This window comes from Cygnus atratus, chromosome 2 (assembly GCF_013377495.2).
Source record: "Cygnus atratus isolate AKBS03 ecotype Queensland, Australia chromosome 2, CAtr_DNAZoo_HiC_assembly, whole genome shotgun sequence".
Classification (NCBI taxonomy): domain Eukaryota; kingdom Metazoa; phylum Chordata; class Aves; order Anseriformes; family Anatidae; genus Cygnus; species Cygnus atratus.
The window spans coordinates 142,189,067-142,206,899 of NC_066363.1; the positions used below are offsets into that span (position 1 = coordinate 142,189,067).

General features: G+C 42.1%; 1 protein-coding gene across 2 annotated transcripts; it reads right to left on the reverse strand.

Moving 5' to 3' along the window:
• Positions 1–371: 371 nt before the first annotated feature.
• On the reverse strand, positions 372–2,540 carry TMEM74 (transmembrane protein 74). Of its 2 annotated transcripts, none has more exons than XM_050708879.1 (2): positions 2,498–2,540; positions 372–1,699 (listed from the first exon to the last, which is right to left on the reverse strand). In XM_050708879.1, the coding sequence occupies exon 2, from the start codon at positions 1,491–1,493 to the stop codon at positions 555–557; it is 939 nt and encodes a 312-aa protein (XP_050564836.1). In that variant the 5' UTR covers positions 1,494–1,699; positions 2,498–2,540; the 3' UTR covers positions 372–554. The 2 variants fall into 2 exon arrangements, with proteins under 2 accessions (XP_050564836.1, XP_050564837.1); XM_050708880.1 differs by having other exon boundaries at positions 372–1,651; positions 2,498–2,516.
• Between the last annotated feature and the right edge of the window lie 15,293 nt (positions 2,541–17,833).

The window sequence follows — 17,833 nt, forward strand, 5'->3', positions numbered from 1 at the left end:
GTGGTAAATCATGAACAAGTGGTCTTTTTTTCCATTAGGTCTCATTCATAGAAAGTAAGGGATCAGCTTAAAATTAAAGGATAAAAAAGCATCTCTCTTAATTAAACATCAGCCTTGCTATTTGATTATTGGTCCCGCTTTTTAACATGACATCAAGTAGGCTGTTAATAATCCCTCTGAAGACTGCAACAATTAACAGCTTCCAAGGCATCAAGGTCACTCCTGTTCTGTATGGGAGTAATAAGAAAATTATATAGGCAAGACACCAAAGGAATGTTTTATGTTAGGATAAAGGAGTTACCTACGGAACCTACTCACCACAAATCTCTTTTTATTCAGTGGTTTTCATTATTTCATATCAATTGCATTTTCTCTGGCATGTTTTCCCTTTACAACACGTGCTCATATACTGCTAACATTCGATTACAGAGCTTAAGAAAAAAATGTTCTTGTCAGACAAATAAATGCATCACCAGCTATCTTTAGCCACATCTGTTTTCTTTAATGAAACATGTTTTCTCATAGAAACGCTGCCTTAAAAACTCATGACCACTCTAATTATCTACGGCAAGCACATCTTCCTCAACTAACGACAGCTCGAGCATGTTATCATTTGCACCAGATTTCATTCTGAAATTGAAAGACCCATAGAGCTTTGCAGACTCCTTGGAGGATGCAAACCTGCTCCTCCGGTACAGCTCCCCTTTCCACATGGACATCATCAGCAGGCTGGAGAGCACCACTCCCCCCAGGGTTAAGAGACACAGCCCGGCGATCACACAGCGGTCCAAGTGAGCCCCGATCCTGGCGCTCTCGTTCTCCAGTCTCTCCATCTCCCGGGCAGCCACCGTGTTGGGATCCACAGTCACGTCTCTGGGTACCACGTAGGAAATGATCACCAGCAAAATCCCACTAACGAGGAACAAAATGGCACTAATGAACCCGTAGTCCACGGATTTCCCAGCTGCCACCTCCGAGGCCGTGTCATCCTCCTCGGAGACTAGGGAAGGGGAATCGTGCACCCACTCGGGAGGCAGCTCCCGGCAGGAGCGCTGCTGAGGAGCATCCCGACAGCCTGTTGGACTAGGGGGACTTGTTGCATGCTCCAGGTTCACATTTTCATCCACGTAGGTGAATGACGTCTCGAGTTCCTGGGCACAGCAGCAGACTTTCTTCTTCCCCGCGTCCTCTTCCCCCGGGAAGCTCTCGGGCAGGTGGCAAGGCTGGGAGGTGCCGGGGGGTGCTGGGTGCTCCCAGGGCAAGGGGCCCGAGGCAGAGGACAAGGGAACCGGGGTGGGCTCTGCCATGGGACCCCTCTCTGAGGGCTTGCAATGCAGGGCTGCCACAGCAGAGGCTGCTCTGGGGTCCACCTCGCCTCCCTCATGCTGCTGCTGCTGCTCATTGGGAGAGGAAGACAGGCTCCAGCCCGCAGCAGTGCCCAGGGACCCCTGCCTGTTCTCCTCGGCCAGGTAGAGAAGCTCCATGCAAGCCATCGGCCTCGTCCCGGCAAGCCCGGACTCCTGGGTTACTGCATCCTTCAGCAGGTGCTGCCCCTGACTCGCTGGAGTGGTTTCATGGTACCGGAGCCGCTGTATGCCAGAAATCTTCTACTCTTTCAGCAACATTTTGTTAGGGACATGGCTTGTGTCAGCTGTTAAATGATTAAACAAATCCCCTCTGACGTTCATTTCTTTTCTGTCTGCAAATGAAATAGCAGAGGGAAAAAAAAAAAAAACACAAACAAAACAACAACAAAACCAAGCCCGACAACCTCCTGATGGTACGTTAATAAACCGAAGAGCAGATAACACAAATATAATACATCAGTCTCCCTCTCAGCTGCTCGAGGGGAGATGGCAAACACAATTGTTTTAACCACGAACTTAAAACTGCAATCCTCTTGCAGATCCAAAATCTATTAGGGAGTCTAATCAACCTTTGACACCGATATCCAATTAAGGCAGTAAGTCATCCACAGAGCACGGGGTAACCCGAATAACTGCGGAAAATGTCAGGGGGAAAAAAAAAGGCATCTATTTTTTTCAGCAGCAAGTAACTTCCCCTCTCCGAATTAAGGATTTTAACCGCAGACACGCAGACTAATTAGAAAGAAACACGCAAATCCCACGCAGCCCCCTAATCCAGGATCTGCATTCTCCGGTGGAAATCTGATAATCCCAGGGGAAAAGCAGCGCTTTCCTACAGCGGATCTCCCGTTTGATGAAGAGCTTTGGGAATGCAATTCCGCCTGGAAGACCGAGGGCTCAAGGGCGGGTACTGCTCCCGGTCCGCAATTAATTCATTATCGCCCCCCTCGGAGCCCAACTCCCCGCACCCCCGGCGCAAAGCCCGCACCGCCCGGGGGACGCGCGGCACCCGCGGCACCCCATGTGCGGGGCAAGGCTGGCGGGGCGCGGCGGACACCCGCACACCCGGGGCTCGCACACGCACACCCGGGGCTCGCACACGCACACCCGCGGGCTCGCACGCCACCTACCCCGCCGCGGCCACCGGCAGCGCCGAGCCGAGCCGAGCCGGGCAGCGCCGAGCCCAGAGGAGGCGGGCGGGCTGCGGCTGCGGCACGCTGGGAGTTGTAGTCCGCAGCCAGGGGGGCCTGGCCTGGCAGCCCCCGCTTCCACACACCCGCGTGGTTCCCCAGAGGAACCGGTGTGCATCCTTCAAGCGTGCCCGCTGCGGGTGTCAGCACGCACGGGGTGGTGTTCCCCCAAGCAGCTGGTGGGCTGGACAGGGTGGTAACGATGCTTTCACAGATGGTCACGGCATGGCGAGGGGTGAGACCTGGAGAAATGTTCTCAGCGCTGCCAGACTTGCAGAGAAATCTCAGGAAAATATCAGGCTCGCCACCCGCCGTTATGCACTTTCTGTGGCAGGCATAAAGGGAACATTAAAAACCCTGCTGCCAAAAGACACAGTAAAAATAATGACCGGTTGGCGTGGACCTTTGCTGACTTTTCTCGTCAGTGCCTTCTCTGAAGTGATGAACTGGGATGTGAAAATAAATTGTGGAGCTGAGATGAAGATTTATCGGAGGAGACCGGGTTCTGGGGGTGTGGAAGGAGGGACTTTGGGTGTGGAGCCGAAATGAGGGGGTCCATAGGAAGAGGAGGGGAGCAGCATCAGCGTCCCTGGCTACCGGGGAGGAAAGCAGGGGCAGAAGAGGGAAAGCAAGCTGGGAAGAAACCACCCCAGTCAGGAAAGAGGACAGACTGTGTCAAGGAGTTGTCCCAGCACGAGGGAACAGGACAATTCTGTGTAATGACTCTGCCAGTTCTGAAACACTCTATTAGGGAAAGAAACCAATGTTTTGAGGACAAATCCAGATGACACTCAAAAGACCCAGCACAGAATATTCTAATCTTTGTGGCAATAACCTTCATGAATGTCAATCAGGACACGGCAATAACGGGAGACTTCCACAGAAGAATTTTTCCGCAGTGCCTGTCTGAGACAGCTCAATGCTTTGGACTTGCTTGGACCATGGCTTTGAAGCAGCTCCAGGCCATGTTTCCATTAGCAGAGCACAGTTTCAATGCATTGAATGCTGTATTATCTGTTCTTTGAAGAAAAATTGTAAGGAGAAAACTATGGAATGGGGAAAAGAGTGCAGACTGTCCTTGGAGCTTTTTGTAACACCCTCTTTGAAATAAATAGAAGCAAATAAAACCCAATCAAAGAAACAAACAAACAAGCTGATCTACAAATTGTTCAAATACTTTAAAGCAAAAGCAAACCCAGAATCAAACACTCTTTAAGGGTACAGAACATTTCCATTTGGGAAACAGCAGGATAGGAACATACAGCAGGCTGCACCTGCCACATCTGACAGACAAGTCTTAATTAAGTGACTGACAGGAGAAAGCTTGGTGTTTGGCCCCGGCAAAGGAGCCTGGAAGAACACAGGCACCTCTCCTGGGCCTCAGCACTATCTGCCAAGGCCTTGGGTGGGCAGTTTCTTCCCGACAGCGGATACAAAGGCAGGAAATTGTTGTCAGAGCACAACAAATGGCCATGTCATTGATCCTTCAAAACCCATGAGCTACAGCACTTATTCTCAAGCACTTGCTAGAACTGCAGTTATTTGTTATTTACCCCCACACAAACCTCTTGCTGAGCAGCCACCCACTCTCCCTCCCATTGTGTGCCAGTTTGTATGGGGCACGTATATTAATTTCTTGCTAATAATTATGATTCTGCAAAGTGAGGAGCAAACGGAGAGGGAACCATGACTCTGTCAGTCCAAATGTTGGTTAGTCTTTTACATCTTCCCAGGTGACACTGTATCTCATTTGCCACCTACAGTGACTGCAGCAAAATCATTGTCTAAACACACTCCATAGTCCTGACATTTCTTTTTCTTCCTTCGGATGCAAAGAGTTAACAGCATTTTTGCTTAAAGAATGTAAGTGATTGTTGCCAAAGCTCTGAGGTGTGGAGGTGGTAAGATGAATGCATAGCAACACATACTCTGCAAACACAAATACAGCTGGTGAAAAGATTAATCAAGCAAGGGCAGGAAGCAAGAACATTTGTCACGGAAAAAAATGGCCACATAGAGCTAAAAAACGGAGTGATGGACACACAATGGGACAGGAATAAAAGACTGGAATAGACTGTCAGCGTTGATAAGCCTTGTTCTCTCTGTTGCAGCCTACCACATCATAAAGTCTTTTCAGAAACTGAACTTTGCTGTGGTAGGAGCACAGTGATGGTATGGGATGTGACAGCAGACTGATAAAGGTGTCTCAGTTTGGATGTATAGGACTGAACCTAAACCATGCTTTAGACCTCCTTGGGAGCTCTCTTCCAGTTGGCCCATCTGTAAATGAGTCTCTGAACTAGAGGTGGATGACTTTTCTGTTCTGGGCAAGCTGTGCTCAGTGGAAGACTGGAAGAAGGCTTGTGAGGATCTAAAAGCTGATTCACTCCATCCATGTTTGTATTTGTAGCCTTGCTAAGGGCTACATGAGCCCTGAATAAATCAGGGAAAACAGGCAAAACTGGAACCAATTTTCTGAGTGATGCATCCCATCATGGGGTGATGAAGGATGGGTTTAGAAATATTCTGCTTGCTCTTACCAGTCCAGGTAATTTTCCAGTGCTGGATGGGTTCCTCAGTGAAGCATTCCCCCATCCACCTTTTTTTCTTTGTATCCCTAACTTTCAGCTAATAACGTGTATGGGGAGTCCTTCGGTGCTCTTGTGTTTGCAGAATCTTCAGTTGCTCATCCCACATAGTCACAGGACCTCAGGTTTCCAGCAGTCCCCATGCAAGTGCTGCAAGGCTGCATAGCTTCTGTAAGGTGCACTATGGCCAGTGTGGCTCAGAGCACAATATATTCAGAGAAGTCTAGGGAGACTATTGCATAAACTTTCCATTTGCACATGAATAGATCTTAATGCTGAATAAAATACATTGGCTAGGAAGACAATAACAAGGGGCTGCAGGAAAATTTAAAACCTATAAAGGAAATATATGGACCTGTGTACAGGTCTGTGAAAAATGACAAAGGTAATAGAAGTGAATGAAGAGGCAAAGCTAAGCTTTTATATAAATTTCAAAATAAAAAAGAGATATTATATACATATATATGTATTGTTTAGAAAATATAAGTATTCTGAGTAGAGCAAGCAAATATTTGGACATCTGTCTATGAAAAGAAATATCCAGCATTTTTGTGTGGTTAAAACACATTACTGTCACAGATCTATTGATTTATAAAGCAAAAGTAGATAGAAAAGCAATTTAATTCTACTTTGTTTGCTTCAATAATGCACATCCATTGTGCATTAATAAAAGAAAAAATAAGTAAATAAATTTACAGAGAAATGAAGAAACTGAATATGTGTGATAATGATGCACCAGAATTGTCAAGTGGAGATTAAATCCTTGCTAAACGTTTCTGCTTCCTATGTCTGGGTATGTGAAACCACAGTCTGGATAAGTACAGCTCCTGAGCACGAATAAAAGAAGTTAATCCGTGGTGTTAGGACAGGGTGGGGTCAGCTGGAAGAGCAGCGGTGTAAGAGCAGGCCTGTTGACCACTTGGAAAACAAGGCTTGGTTGTTACAGCCCCATTTTTGGGGTCAGCTTGTTTGTAGATTTTCAGCTCAACACAGAGACTCTGCGAGTGGGAGAAACGCAACTTAGAAGTGTAAAGCAATCACTTAAGGGCTAACACACACGAAGGGCGGGTAGGATTTAACAAGCTGTTAGGCTGAGCTCAGCTCCCCAGAGCAGCACCCGTGGAGCCCCTGGTGGGGCAGCAGGAGGGGAAGGGCTAGATCCAGCTGTCGCTGAGCCCCTGCTGCCCATGCCAATGGCTCGAGCTGGTGACCTGACAGACCGCAGGCTTTGACAGTGATCCTGAGCAGCCTCCCCGCTCTCCTCCTTCAGGAGCTTATACTCCTCCATTTTCCCTCCCGAGTCCTTAAGCGACTGAGAATCCCTGCCTCAACACCCCTTGACTGTGCCTTCATTTTTCTAGCATCTCACAGACTTTCTCACAGCTCTTTGCCAGCAGTCTGGGCTCAGGTTGCACAGCGGGATGTATCTGAGCTGAATCCTGTTATATCCAAAGCAAACTGCCTGCCCGTTGCTGGGCACATGGACACCACTGTAGATGCCTAAGCGGTTGAATGCCAAGGTGGTGGAGATGCCTCCTACACTCACTAAATGCCTCCATACGGCTGAGAGCTGAGCTGGGGGGTGTCTTGTGAAGGAGCCTTGGCAGAAGCCCCAGCAGCTCCTCCCTGCCATGGGCACAGGACTGATAATGTGTCTCCACAAGCACCTGCCCACTGATGGGGAAATATCGGCACTGTGCTGTCAGTCACACCTGCAAGAGCCAAACTCTCCATTTATTTCCAACCATGGCCACACCTGGGGCACTAAGGATATGTTTCTCCCCTGGCCACCACACAGATCAGAGGCTGCAACCCTGAGTGCTCTGTTGCCACTGTGAGTGCCAGATGTCGCGCACGTTACTGATTCCTGCCATTGCCTTTTTCCGGAGCTTTCCTGCATGGTTATTCTCATCACCCTCCTGCCCGCTTACAAGGAAAAAGTGGTTCACCTCCAGCAGTCAGGCATTAGATCTGGGACTTGTAGTCCACCACATGTCCAGGACAGACTGCAAAACAGGTATTATGGAATTATGGAATGGTGGAATGTAAAAGAAAATAGGATAATAGACTACCCTGCAGGGAAGCCAACCTGAAAATCAAAGGCTGTTTAGGGGAGGAATAAAGAAATCGTCAAACAACTTTTAAGGAAAGGATTTAAAGGACAGACAATAGTGCAGAAAAATAAGGGGAGTATGACATAATATGATGAAATAATAGCTTGTCCCATAAACTGGTGATTTTTCTTTACGCTAGATCTGAAAACAAAAATTACTCGTAGCTGTTGTGGTACACATAAAACTATGGGCGAAAGAAGAAAGTGAAGGCTGCAGTTTCTGACAAGACAAGGACACAGTCTTCAGTAAAATATGTATTGCTGGTGACAGAATGAGGTTTTACAGAAATTATCAGGAATAGTAGACAGATTCTCTATTATCAGCAAAGTGTTGAAGAGTATTTTTAACAACAATGAAGATGTGTTCACATTAGAAGGACAATACTGATAATTTATTGCACAAGTCTGTATTAAGAAGACCAAATTTAAAAGACTAATAAAACCACCCCTTCTTGGCAATGCTTTATGTCCACATGTTTCAAACTACATAAAAAAGCTGAGATCGTTATTCTCATTTTATAGGTGAAGAAGCTGAAACAAGGGGAGTTTGTGTAATTTTTTACAAGCCAGACAACACATTATCACCAAAATCAAGGTGAAAGAATAGGGACTCAAATTTTGGTCCCCATTCCACCCCTTTTAGCCAACTGAAATGGGCAAGGGGTGACTAATGAGGGAACTAAAATCTACGCATCCAACTTGGGGGAGAGCCATTGACACAAAGGAAGAGAGCCATAGATCTGTATTGACCTCATAAATCATAGCATCAAAGATATGCTGGCAATGTATCTCTGTGGGGACTCAGAACAGTGCTATGGTCTCTGCAGGCTACTGACGGTGACATTTGTACCTTAAATAGCACCCGAGGCCCCTTCACCTTCCAGAACATCCCAGGTTCAAGAGGGGACAAATTAGAGCTTTCCTTCTCTTTCTCTTCATCTCTCTCCCAGCTCCTTAAGCTCAACATCAGGTTGAATTTACATGTGGAGCAAAGCCTTGCCCATGTGTTTTGTACTGGCCCCATTGAAATCACTAACATTTTTGTAATCAACTTAAAATAGACCAGGATTTCTCATTGCCCTTCCCCATCTCCTAGTAGTAATATTTCCTTGTAGGATGTTTTCTGCAAGGAATAGAAAAAAATGGTGGGATACAACAGCCTACAACATAGATGTAGATGAACAAAAGGGGAAATACAAGACTAATTACAGCAATACAGGCTCTGATAGATCTGGCAGACTTTTCTAAAGGGCAGCGTTTTCCGCTCAAATATTGAAAAACAGATTGAAGAAAGTACTAGAAAATAAAATGCAAGGAGCAATCCTTCATGAGGCCACGTGTATAAGCTAGCCCATCTATATTGGTGTTTTCCTTTCTGAAGTCCAATGCTAAGATTTGATCCTGTTTGCTTTCCAAGTGGGTGTGATCAGAGTGAAACTAGAGAGAAAAATATTTCATCTCTTTGAACAGTCAAACCTTTAAAGTCCAGCCTGTCCCCTGAATTTTGAGAATGCAGCTTGGGGTTTTTAGACAAGACTTCTATTGATAAGTGGCAGACATTGCAGACCAAACACCCACACAGAAGTAAACATTTAATTCATCAGATATGGTTAAGGCTGTTAATGTTCTTTTTCTTGTCACATAGCCACTGTTCATGTTCCTAAGGACTTTCTATTTGCTATTCTCCTTTGACAGCAAATTAGAGGGGAGAGTAACACCTCATCTTAAGACTGAGCTTAATGAAGATATCTGTAATCAACGGAGGAAGATGAAACCTGGCCTGATGGTTTTGTTTTTCTTTAGTTGGGAGGCATGGAAGGAAATATGACATCATCCTGTATATTAAACCAACTCTCCTACAGCTTTTAATTGCAGCGAGTTTTGAAACCATAAATTCAAATAGGCATAGCATGCAGTGTTGGCTCTTTCACAAACAGAAGAATTCTTTGTGAGTCACATGCTGCTAGAGAAAATGTTTTAGAGTTTTCTGCTCTTGACACATCAGTGTCATTTTTATCTGGTTACTATGTTATGTATGCAACAGAACTGCAATGATAGTAAAATCTGCTACATGCAGACAGAACTGTGGGCACACTGAAAAAAAGCAGTCGCTTACTGGAGTAGTTGAAGAGCTCGTAATACATTATTTATGGAGAATCAATATTTGTTTGTAATAGCTAAATATCCATGTTTATCTATCCATTCAAGAAAGCAAAGAGGTCTCTATCCCACTGTTGATGAAAAGCAGAAAGCAGGACCACAGAGGCCTTAGCTTACATTGAATAATGACTTCTGGTAATGTCTGGGGAAACACCACAGACAGTTTGGATCTGCAGGAAGGTTGGTTCTTGAAAAAGAAAAGGTGATTTTAACTTGTGGCAAAGACCTTGTTCCTGGGCAAGCAGGTCTCCAATACACAGCCCTGAATGCTCATTCCATACCAGCAGGGATTTCAGTGTAAGACACAAGGATGTGTAGCAGGCTCTTTGGTGAGGAATACGTTAGTGTGAGGCCTCCTCGACTGCCATCAAAACTGCAGTGTCGGTGTGCAGGACGGCAGGACATCTACCTCACCCAGGAAAGGACCACAGTGATACAAGAGCCCACGGGAATCCCTGAGCTGGGGGAGACAGAGGCTGAGCAGGCAGCTTGCTCAATGATGCTGCAGGTTCCCTGCTAAAAGATGTCTTCACTTGGATGAGGGGCAACTGGAGGTGGGTGAGCTGGGAGGGGGATTTGCTTTTTGCTCTGAGCTAAGCGTGATACCCTGGTGTCTTTTCCCTGAATAAAGATTTATTTGCTTGTACACTTTTTCAGAGCCCTTGTGAATGGGGAAATCAGACCTAGTAAGGACATCTGGTTTTCCGGCACTTCTTGGGTGGGGATTTAAACTGGTTTAATCATGTCCCTCAAGAGATGTGAAATGCATTGATGCCACTATTTTCTACTCTCATTAACCACCTGGCTGAGGATTATATGTAGGTGATAAGTTAATATGAGTTTTTCTGCTGCTCTTCTGAGGCATCTACATATATATATACATATACATTTATACATATATGTATACATATGTACAAAACATATGCACACACAGATAGTTATATAGAGATTTTCATGAAATCTGGAGACAAATCCTCCTTTTACTCCAAGTGACATACTCTCCTCCCTGCAATACTATACATAAAATGAACCATGGAGAGCTATTTTCCCAAGCAGACGGAAATGCTGTATTTTTGAGGTGGTAGCTACATTTCAAAGCCAGAAATCTTCATGAAAGACATTTGTACAGTGCCATCTGGGCAAGTTTTTAATTAACATGGAAAATAAAAAATGAACAGAGAGACCAACAATTTCTTCATGTTCAAAGGCATAACTCTACAGGGAGAAAAATACCCATGGCTATAATTTCAAAGAATTAATAAAGAGCATATACCATGGGTTTATAAAAATAAATTTAGAATGAGAAAGGATTATTTAAAACATTTATGGTTAGTTTTATTAATTTATTAATTCTGTGTCCTGGTTTAGGGTAGGATAGAGTTAATTTTTTAAACCACAACATTCTAGAATAACTTTGTTTTCTTTAAGCAGAGATAGCAAGAAAGGATAATGCCATCAGAGGAGTTAAAATATTTGTGTATTCTGAATGATGGATTCTTTATATCTAATCAAAAAATTAGGATAATTTTGAGGAGGAAACAAGGAGATGCATATCCTTCTGTTTTGGTGCACATAATATAGGAATTTGGCTATCCCTCTGTTTACAATGTAATCACCTCTTTTGGTATCTGAGCATCAGAAGGTAATAAAACATATGATTACACTAGAGACCGAGTTTTCTGCCTGTTTTGTGAAGTGTTGAAAAAGAAAGAGAATGTGCACTGTTTGACTTGCTTTGCTTTGCAGTCTTGGAGAAATACTGTCGTCTTTTTAACTACTGATTTGCTTTTTCATCAGTTTTCTTGTTACATTTTTAAACCAGGAGCAATTTCATTCCTATTTTTGGATGACAGGAGAAATCAAAGGGTACTTGTGACCATGAAAGAATTTATTCAATTTATCTCAGAACAGATAAAACTTTCTATATCCACATATAAATGTATATCTTTCTTGTCTGTTAAAACTTAAGTCATCAGCTTCAAATTGAGAGGGTGTTGTCCGTTGTTACAAATCTATCTTGTCCTTTTCCTTCCTCATATGGGTTCCATAACGCTTTTAATAGTGCTTTAATAAATGTTGAGATCTTGGAATAGAAAGACAACTTATAGTTAACCAGAAATGATACACTTTTTTATGGTGGAAGAGAAAAAAGCAAAAGATAACTCTGCAAGTGTGAAACCAAAGGCGTAGGGAACATATGTCTCCCATTGGGAACAGGTGCTAACTGATTCAATGTGAGTAAGGGATGCTAACATTGCTTCATTAGGCAACATCTGGCCTTAGAGTGAAGCGCTTCCGAAAATGGTTAGAAGCTGGAGTGTGGGGAGAAAAAACCTTGGCTCTCATACTTAGGTTATTATGAGGTTGCTTCTTTACTCTGCCCTAACACCATTAATTAAATAACCTAACAAGTACAACATCTATGGCAAAGTCTAAATTTAGGAACATACTTCAGGCATCAAGACCATGAGTGTTCAGGAGAAAATCTAATTTTATTCATAACGTTATTTGAGTATGAAAAATGATGTTGTGTCTATTTAGCATGTTAAATGTAATCTACGGATTAGTACAAGATGTTCCTCTGGCCTCCAGATGTTTCTCCCCACTTGTGTATGTTCATTCTGTTCAGAGCACTGCTGCCAACTCTTCTTTTTCCTACTCCAAATTTCTCATCCTGTGTTTCTAAGTCTGTTTTTTTTTTTTTTTTCCCTGACTTGCTCTAACACTCAACATCAAAAGTAATCTGTTTAATTGCAATTATTCAAGTGGATCCAATGCAGTCAGATTTGACATTCATCTGACTAAATGTGGAGATAGGCAACATGGATGTCTACTTTTGAACCATCTGTCTTCGATACCACTGGAGCCGGGTAGATCAACTCAACACAGTCAACAGATTAAAATGAGATTCATCTGGCCAAATGTAGGCATTTTCTTTAGGATGAGGTGAATCTTGCAGTAAACTCTGTTGACTGAAATGGTTGCTCATGTTGGCTCTGTCACACACAGGTGCATTTAGGTTAATCCCATGCTAAGCAAGCAGCTGTCATTGATTTTCAATGGGATTAGTGTAGCAATCTTGTTTAAAAAGTACTAGCCTGCTTCCTTGTCAGTAAGCTCCAAAACATCTATGCTTGATCTGGAGCAGAGAGGTTTGTTTGTTTGTTTGTTTGTTTGTTTGTTTGTTTGTTTGTTTGTTTGTTTGTTTGTTTGTTTGTTTGTTTGTTTGTTTGTTTGTTTGTTTGTTTGTTTTTCTTCTTCTTCTTCTCATATCTTGTTTTCTCCTCCTCAAGTCTCACCGGTTTTCCCTGTTACTGTCCTCCCTGCTTCTTCTATGCTTCCCTCATATGTGGAATATGACTTCACAGCGGTTAAAGAGGAATGTTTTTACTTCTCCTATGAGAAGCTGCTACGGGTCAGATCTTTCTGCTGAACTCGGTCTATTTAGATCCAGTATTTAAAAGGCATTGTTTTGAGTAAGGGACCAGCTCGATGGGGAAAGGGGCATTTGTCAGTTCTTCTGGAGTCCTAGAAATGAGTGTAAGTAATAATTGAGTTAAACCTGTTCCACACCTTTTTAGTGTGAATATATTTATTTGACCAAGGATTTGTCTTACTCGCTGCCTGTTGCTCATCTGTTGAGACCATAAATTCTTTAGAGCAAATATAGGGTTTGTTTTCCTGATACGCTTCATCATGTCCCACTCTAAAAGATGGCTAGGTGAATGAGTAAAGGAGGGCAATTGCCTGACTACCTTGCTCTCTGTTTACATTTATTCATCATTCATATTTGAACCTCAGGGATTTCTTTATTCTGCAGAACACAGAGGCAGCTAATGAGAACAGTGACCAATACTCTCAAAGTCACATGCAACTATAAATTTACATTATTTGCTATTTCAACAAAAAGGAGTGCATAAATTTTATGTGCAGATGTAGAGGTGTAGTTTTGGAGAAGTGAACATTAAACAATGGATGTTGCCAATCAGGGAAGGTCTTCAAACTTATGTATAGCTGCCAACATATGTATAAGCTCTCTCTACCTATGTGTTTTTGGATATGGGCCTTTTGGATATGGGTCTACAAATTAAATTTCATATGAAATGAATTACATTACTGTTTAATGATATTTTTTCTGTTTACATCCTTAGCTCTTGATTTTGTTTTCCTGTAACCAAAATTGAAAATTACTGCTTTTAATTATGAGCACATATTTTGATATGCCAGTACCATGTAAAACTTATTTCCAAGGCCACGCTGAAGCTTGTTCTGAAATTTTCTATAAATATGGACAAATGGTGATTTAATGAAGATATACTGAAAACATGTAAGTATCTTGTAGCTTGTTTGGGGCAAGAATATGTAAGAAAACTTTGAAAATGATTCTTGGGAAGTATGAATTATGAATGTAGTTTGTTACAGATAATGTTACATCATGAATATTGCTGTTCTTTTTAAGCATGCAGGTACTGCAAGGATGATTTGTGTAGAAATGCAAATGCTTTCTTTTTTACTAGTCTGGAGGTAATGCCAAATGCCAGCTCATTCTAATATATTATGTTTGTAAATTTGGCTGCAACAAAAATGGCTCAATTTAACTTCTGTTTCCAGGGTCCATTCTAACACCAGTTGCTGGAAAAAAAGTAGCCTAACTTTCAGCTTATGAATTTAACTTTAAGAATAGTGCTTAATAACTAGAAAGTAGAGGTAGCCAAATGGACTCATCGTTCTTCTCTTCAAGTCTATTCTGGATGTCTATCTGTTCTGAGAATAAATTCATTTATTGTGGAAAATTACTGCTAAGAAAAGCTGATCTTGAGACCATGGTGTTATGTGAATATTGTCTGAAGACAAGTTGCTGTTGCACTCAGTCTTTATAAATGGCAGGACTGGATTTCTAGACTTGCAAGGTAGAAATAAACTTCAAGAAAACCTTAAGACGCTCTCCTTGAGTTCTTCATTTTGAACCGTGCTTCTTTAGATATTGTCTGTAACGTGATGTCAAGAAGTCAGAGGAATAACTGGGGGTTCAGAAAACAACTTTCTGTAGAAATTTCCAGGAATGATAATTGTGTATTTAATTAGATGGTAGGCTATGATTCTTTCAAACCTCTTGGACACTTAAAAAGTTATTTTAATTGGAATTCTGTGATGTTTAAAAATGAATCATTTCTCCTTCCAAGGAGAGGTACCTGTGTTTTAAGCTGTTAAGGAGAGTGCATGCTATAAGGGAAGGAAACTAGATATTCTCCAGTTACCATTCAACTGGACAACTACAACCAGGTTTTCACCCTTCACAGAGAGGTATTCTGAAAGTAAAAAGGAATAATATCATACAGAGCAAGAGAGTAGAAATACAGACCTGCAGAACTTTACAGTTCTGTTCAAATAACTTTAAAAATGATGTTAAGAGAAAGGACAGAATGAATCATTCAGATATCTAAATGCAGACACCTAATGTTCCTACCAGGATGCCTCTGAGACATCCATGTCAGACTGGCAAATCTGTCAGCAAAACTCCAACTGTCTAGAAAAACATCCAGGTGTTACACCCTAAAACATCTAAAATGGCATTAGACATCCATGTTTAGGAAACAGTCCCACCCAGAGAGCCTACCTTCATTTGATAAAAATATTTCAATGTCAGAGATTTCAGGAAACAGATTTAAGTATCTTTAAAGATCACATTCATACTAGAGATCTCTTTTGCTTAGTGTAAAAACATCCGCGTAATCATGTGTCAAAATGATTATCATTGTTTGAATAGCTGGAGGAGATTTGGAGGCTGTAAAACCAAAAGAATCATTTAACCAGTGATGCAAGAGACTGAAACATGCCTGAGGCCTCAATAACATCCCCTGCCAATGTGACCAAGTGCCTGAATGAGCTCTTACCCTCCTCACAGATCTGTTTTTCCTTGACGAATCCTAAATTATGTCCTTAACCAGAAAAAGACAAAAAAATAAAAATAAAAAACACAACGCTTGTGCTTGAAAATTGTTTTTTACATACCTGGCAGGTTATGGTAGTAAAAGACCAAATCATACCAAGGAGAAGGGAATGAATCTAGCTGAAGTTTTAAATAGCTATGAAAGAATTCTGCTGGTGTTACTTTGTCTGGATGAAGCATTTCTTTACTGTGCTTTTAAATTCTTGACAAGGACATTTAGAGTGCTAACTGGGTATTCTACAGTAAGGAATCTTAAAATTGAAGTAAACATTACCTTGTTTTGTGAGGAATTAGCAGCCTCAGTCACCTGGCAAACTGTCATACTGGCCTCTTATGCCAAATCAAAAATAAATAAATAAATAAATCCCACAGAACATCTATCTTAACTGTCACAGTCTTCTCATAGATGATAAATCTCAATTGGCAAAAACAATGCAGCTTTCATGGATAACAAGGCACAGCCCTCTAGCACAACATGGAATATTGAGGTCAGGCAGAAGCCAGATGTGAAGATCTCCATGTGCATTGCCGGGGTTGCAAAGCACTAGAAAAACAGACCACTTAGAGAAGATGCATCAGATAGGCAGGAGCACCTTTACGTGCTGCAGAGAAGTGACCTTTTCTGGATCCGCATGGCTAGCAAATGCACTTAACGCTTACAAAAAAAAGGAGAGAGTCTGCTGGGTCTATGGCAATGGTGATCCTATAGTACCAAAATCTGTGCCTTCCAAGTCTCACCTGAGCTTAACTGGTACAGGACAATGTCTGGAAGTGTAGTAGCTGCAGACACCTCAGCTGGGCAGAAATGAGATGATGGGAGAAGGGGAGAATATAAATAGAGAGAAGAATGCAATTTGTGTGATTGCTGATAAGATCAATATGTTGTAGAAAGGAACATCCTTTCCACCCTTGCTCATGCCCTTACGTTTTGCTCGCTTATCTCTGCATTAAACTTACAGATCTGTAATCATCTGATAGCACCAGTACATTTCACAAAAGATCATTCTGTTTTGCTTTTCTACTCCCCCCAATGAAAAATAAGTGCACCTGCATATTTTAATGTTATGTGATCATTCCAATGCCACTACCAATTTAATACAATAATTTGAAGGTTACGCTTCTGTGATCTCTATGCAATGTTACTGATGTGTAGCTTTCTAGTTGTAATTTATTTAGTGAAATTAAGACAAATGAGGCAAGATGAAGATTAAAGAAGAAGCCCACATCAGTGACTAACAGAATAATTTTAATTCACCTCTACCACTTCTGTATTAATATAAATTCAGAGTTATTTCACTGCAGCCATTGAGTTATATCAGCCTAAATCTGCATATGTGATATTTTTTAAGTAACAAATGATTCAAGCAAATTTTGATTTTGATGTAATTGTCGTCATCCTTGGTAATCTTTACAATGACATTTATGCCTATGATCTGAAAAAGAATGTTACTCTGCTTAAGAAGACGTGACAACACTATCATTTAGTATTGGAATGGGTGATTTTTTTTTTTTTAACCCAGAAAATTTCATGCTGACATTTTTTCAGGTAGCAAATTAGTCACAGAGAAGACAGAAGGGTATTTAAAAAAAAAAAAAAAAAACACAACTGCTAGTGTTGTTATTGCCAGCTTCTAATTCAGCAGTGACAAGTGTATATTTTTCTCAGTGAAGATTTTATTTTTCAGTTACTGGGTGCTCTAAACGAACTCAGAATGAAAACCTGAACATTTGCTGCTGCCATTCACTCTGAGCAGTAGAAATGCTCAAACAGTGGTACTTCTGCTACCATCCAACCTTTCTTCTAATTCCATAAATCCATTCATTGACTCAAAATTTCTTCCACTGCTACGTTTCCTTCTGTGACATGCAGAACAAGGTCTTGGTATGAGAGGATGCCTACCAGTAGCAGGGAACGTTACATTTTTTAGGGACAATGTCTGCACTGTAAAGGGCAATCCTAAAATGTCACAAAAACTTTGAGGTTGCTCTGGCAAAATGCAGAGATTGTTGGGCTACCTGTTCATTTTTCTGTAGTGGATCGTTTGAGAACTAACAGATTACTTTGAAACTTTCATCTTTATTTCAATGGGGTCTCTGAAATAGGGCTCTGCTCTGTACTGGAACATTGGGAATTGCTTTTCCCCAAAAGCTTAGAGGCTCCCGAGTGCATGCAGGCTCAGGATCAGTCTCTAAGCCTCTTTAACTATACCTGTTAGGTACCTCACAAAGTTTAGTCAATCAGTAAGAAACAGGCACATGTATGCTAGGAGGATTTTAGTTGGCTTTTCTGGGCTCCATATTCCCTGTTGTACCTGGTGGGCTTAACTCTGGTTTTATTGTGTGGTTGCAGCCTCAGCCTCTGCCAGGAACAGAAATTGATGCCCTGAAGCATGCACTATGATCCATGCTGGGAATGGGATGGAGCACTCAGCACTGCCTCGTGAGCTGTGTACACTTAAAATGCA

Coding starts and splice junctions, on each gene's coding strand:
- TMEM74 (XM_050708879.1), bottom strand. CDS start 1,493: ATGGCTTGCATGGAGCTTCTCTACCTGGCCGAGGAGAACAGGCAGGGG.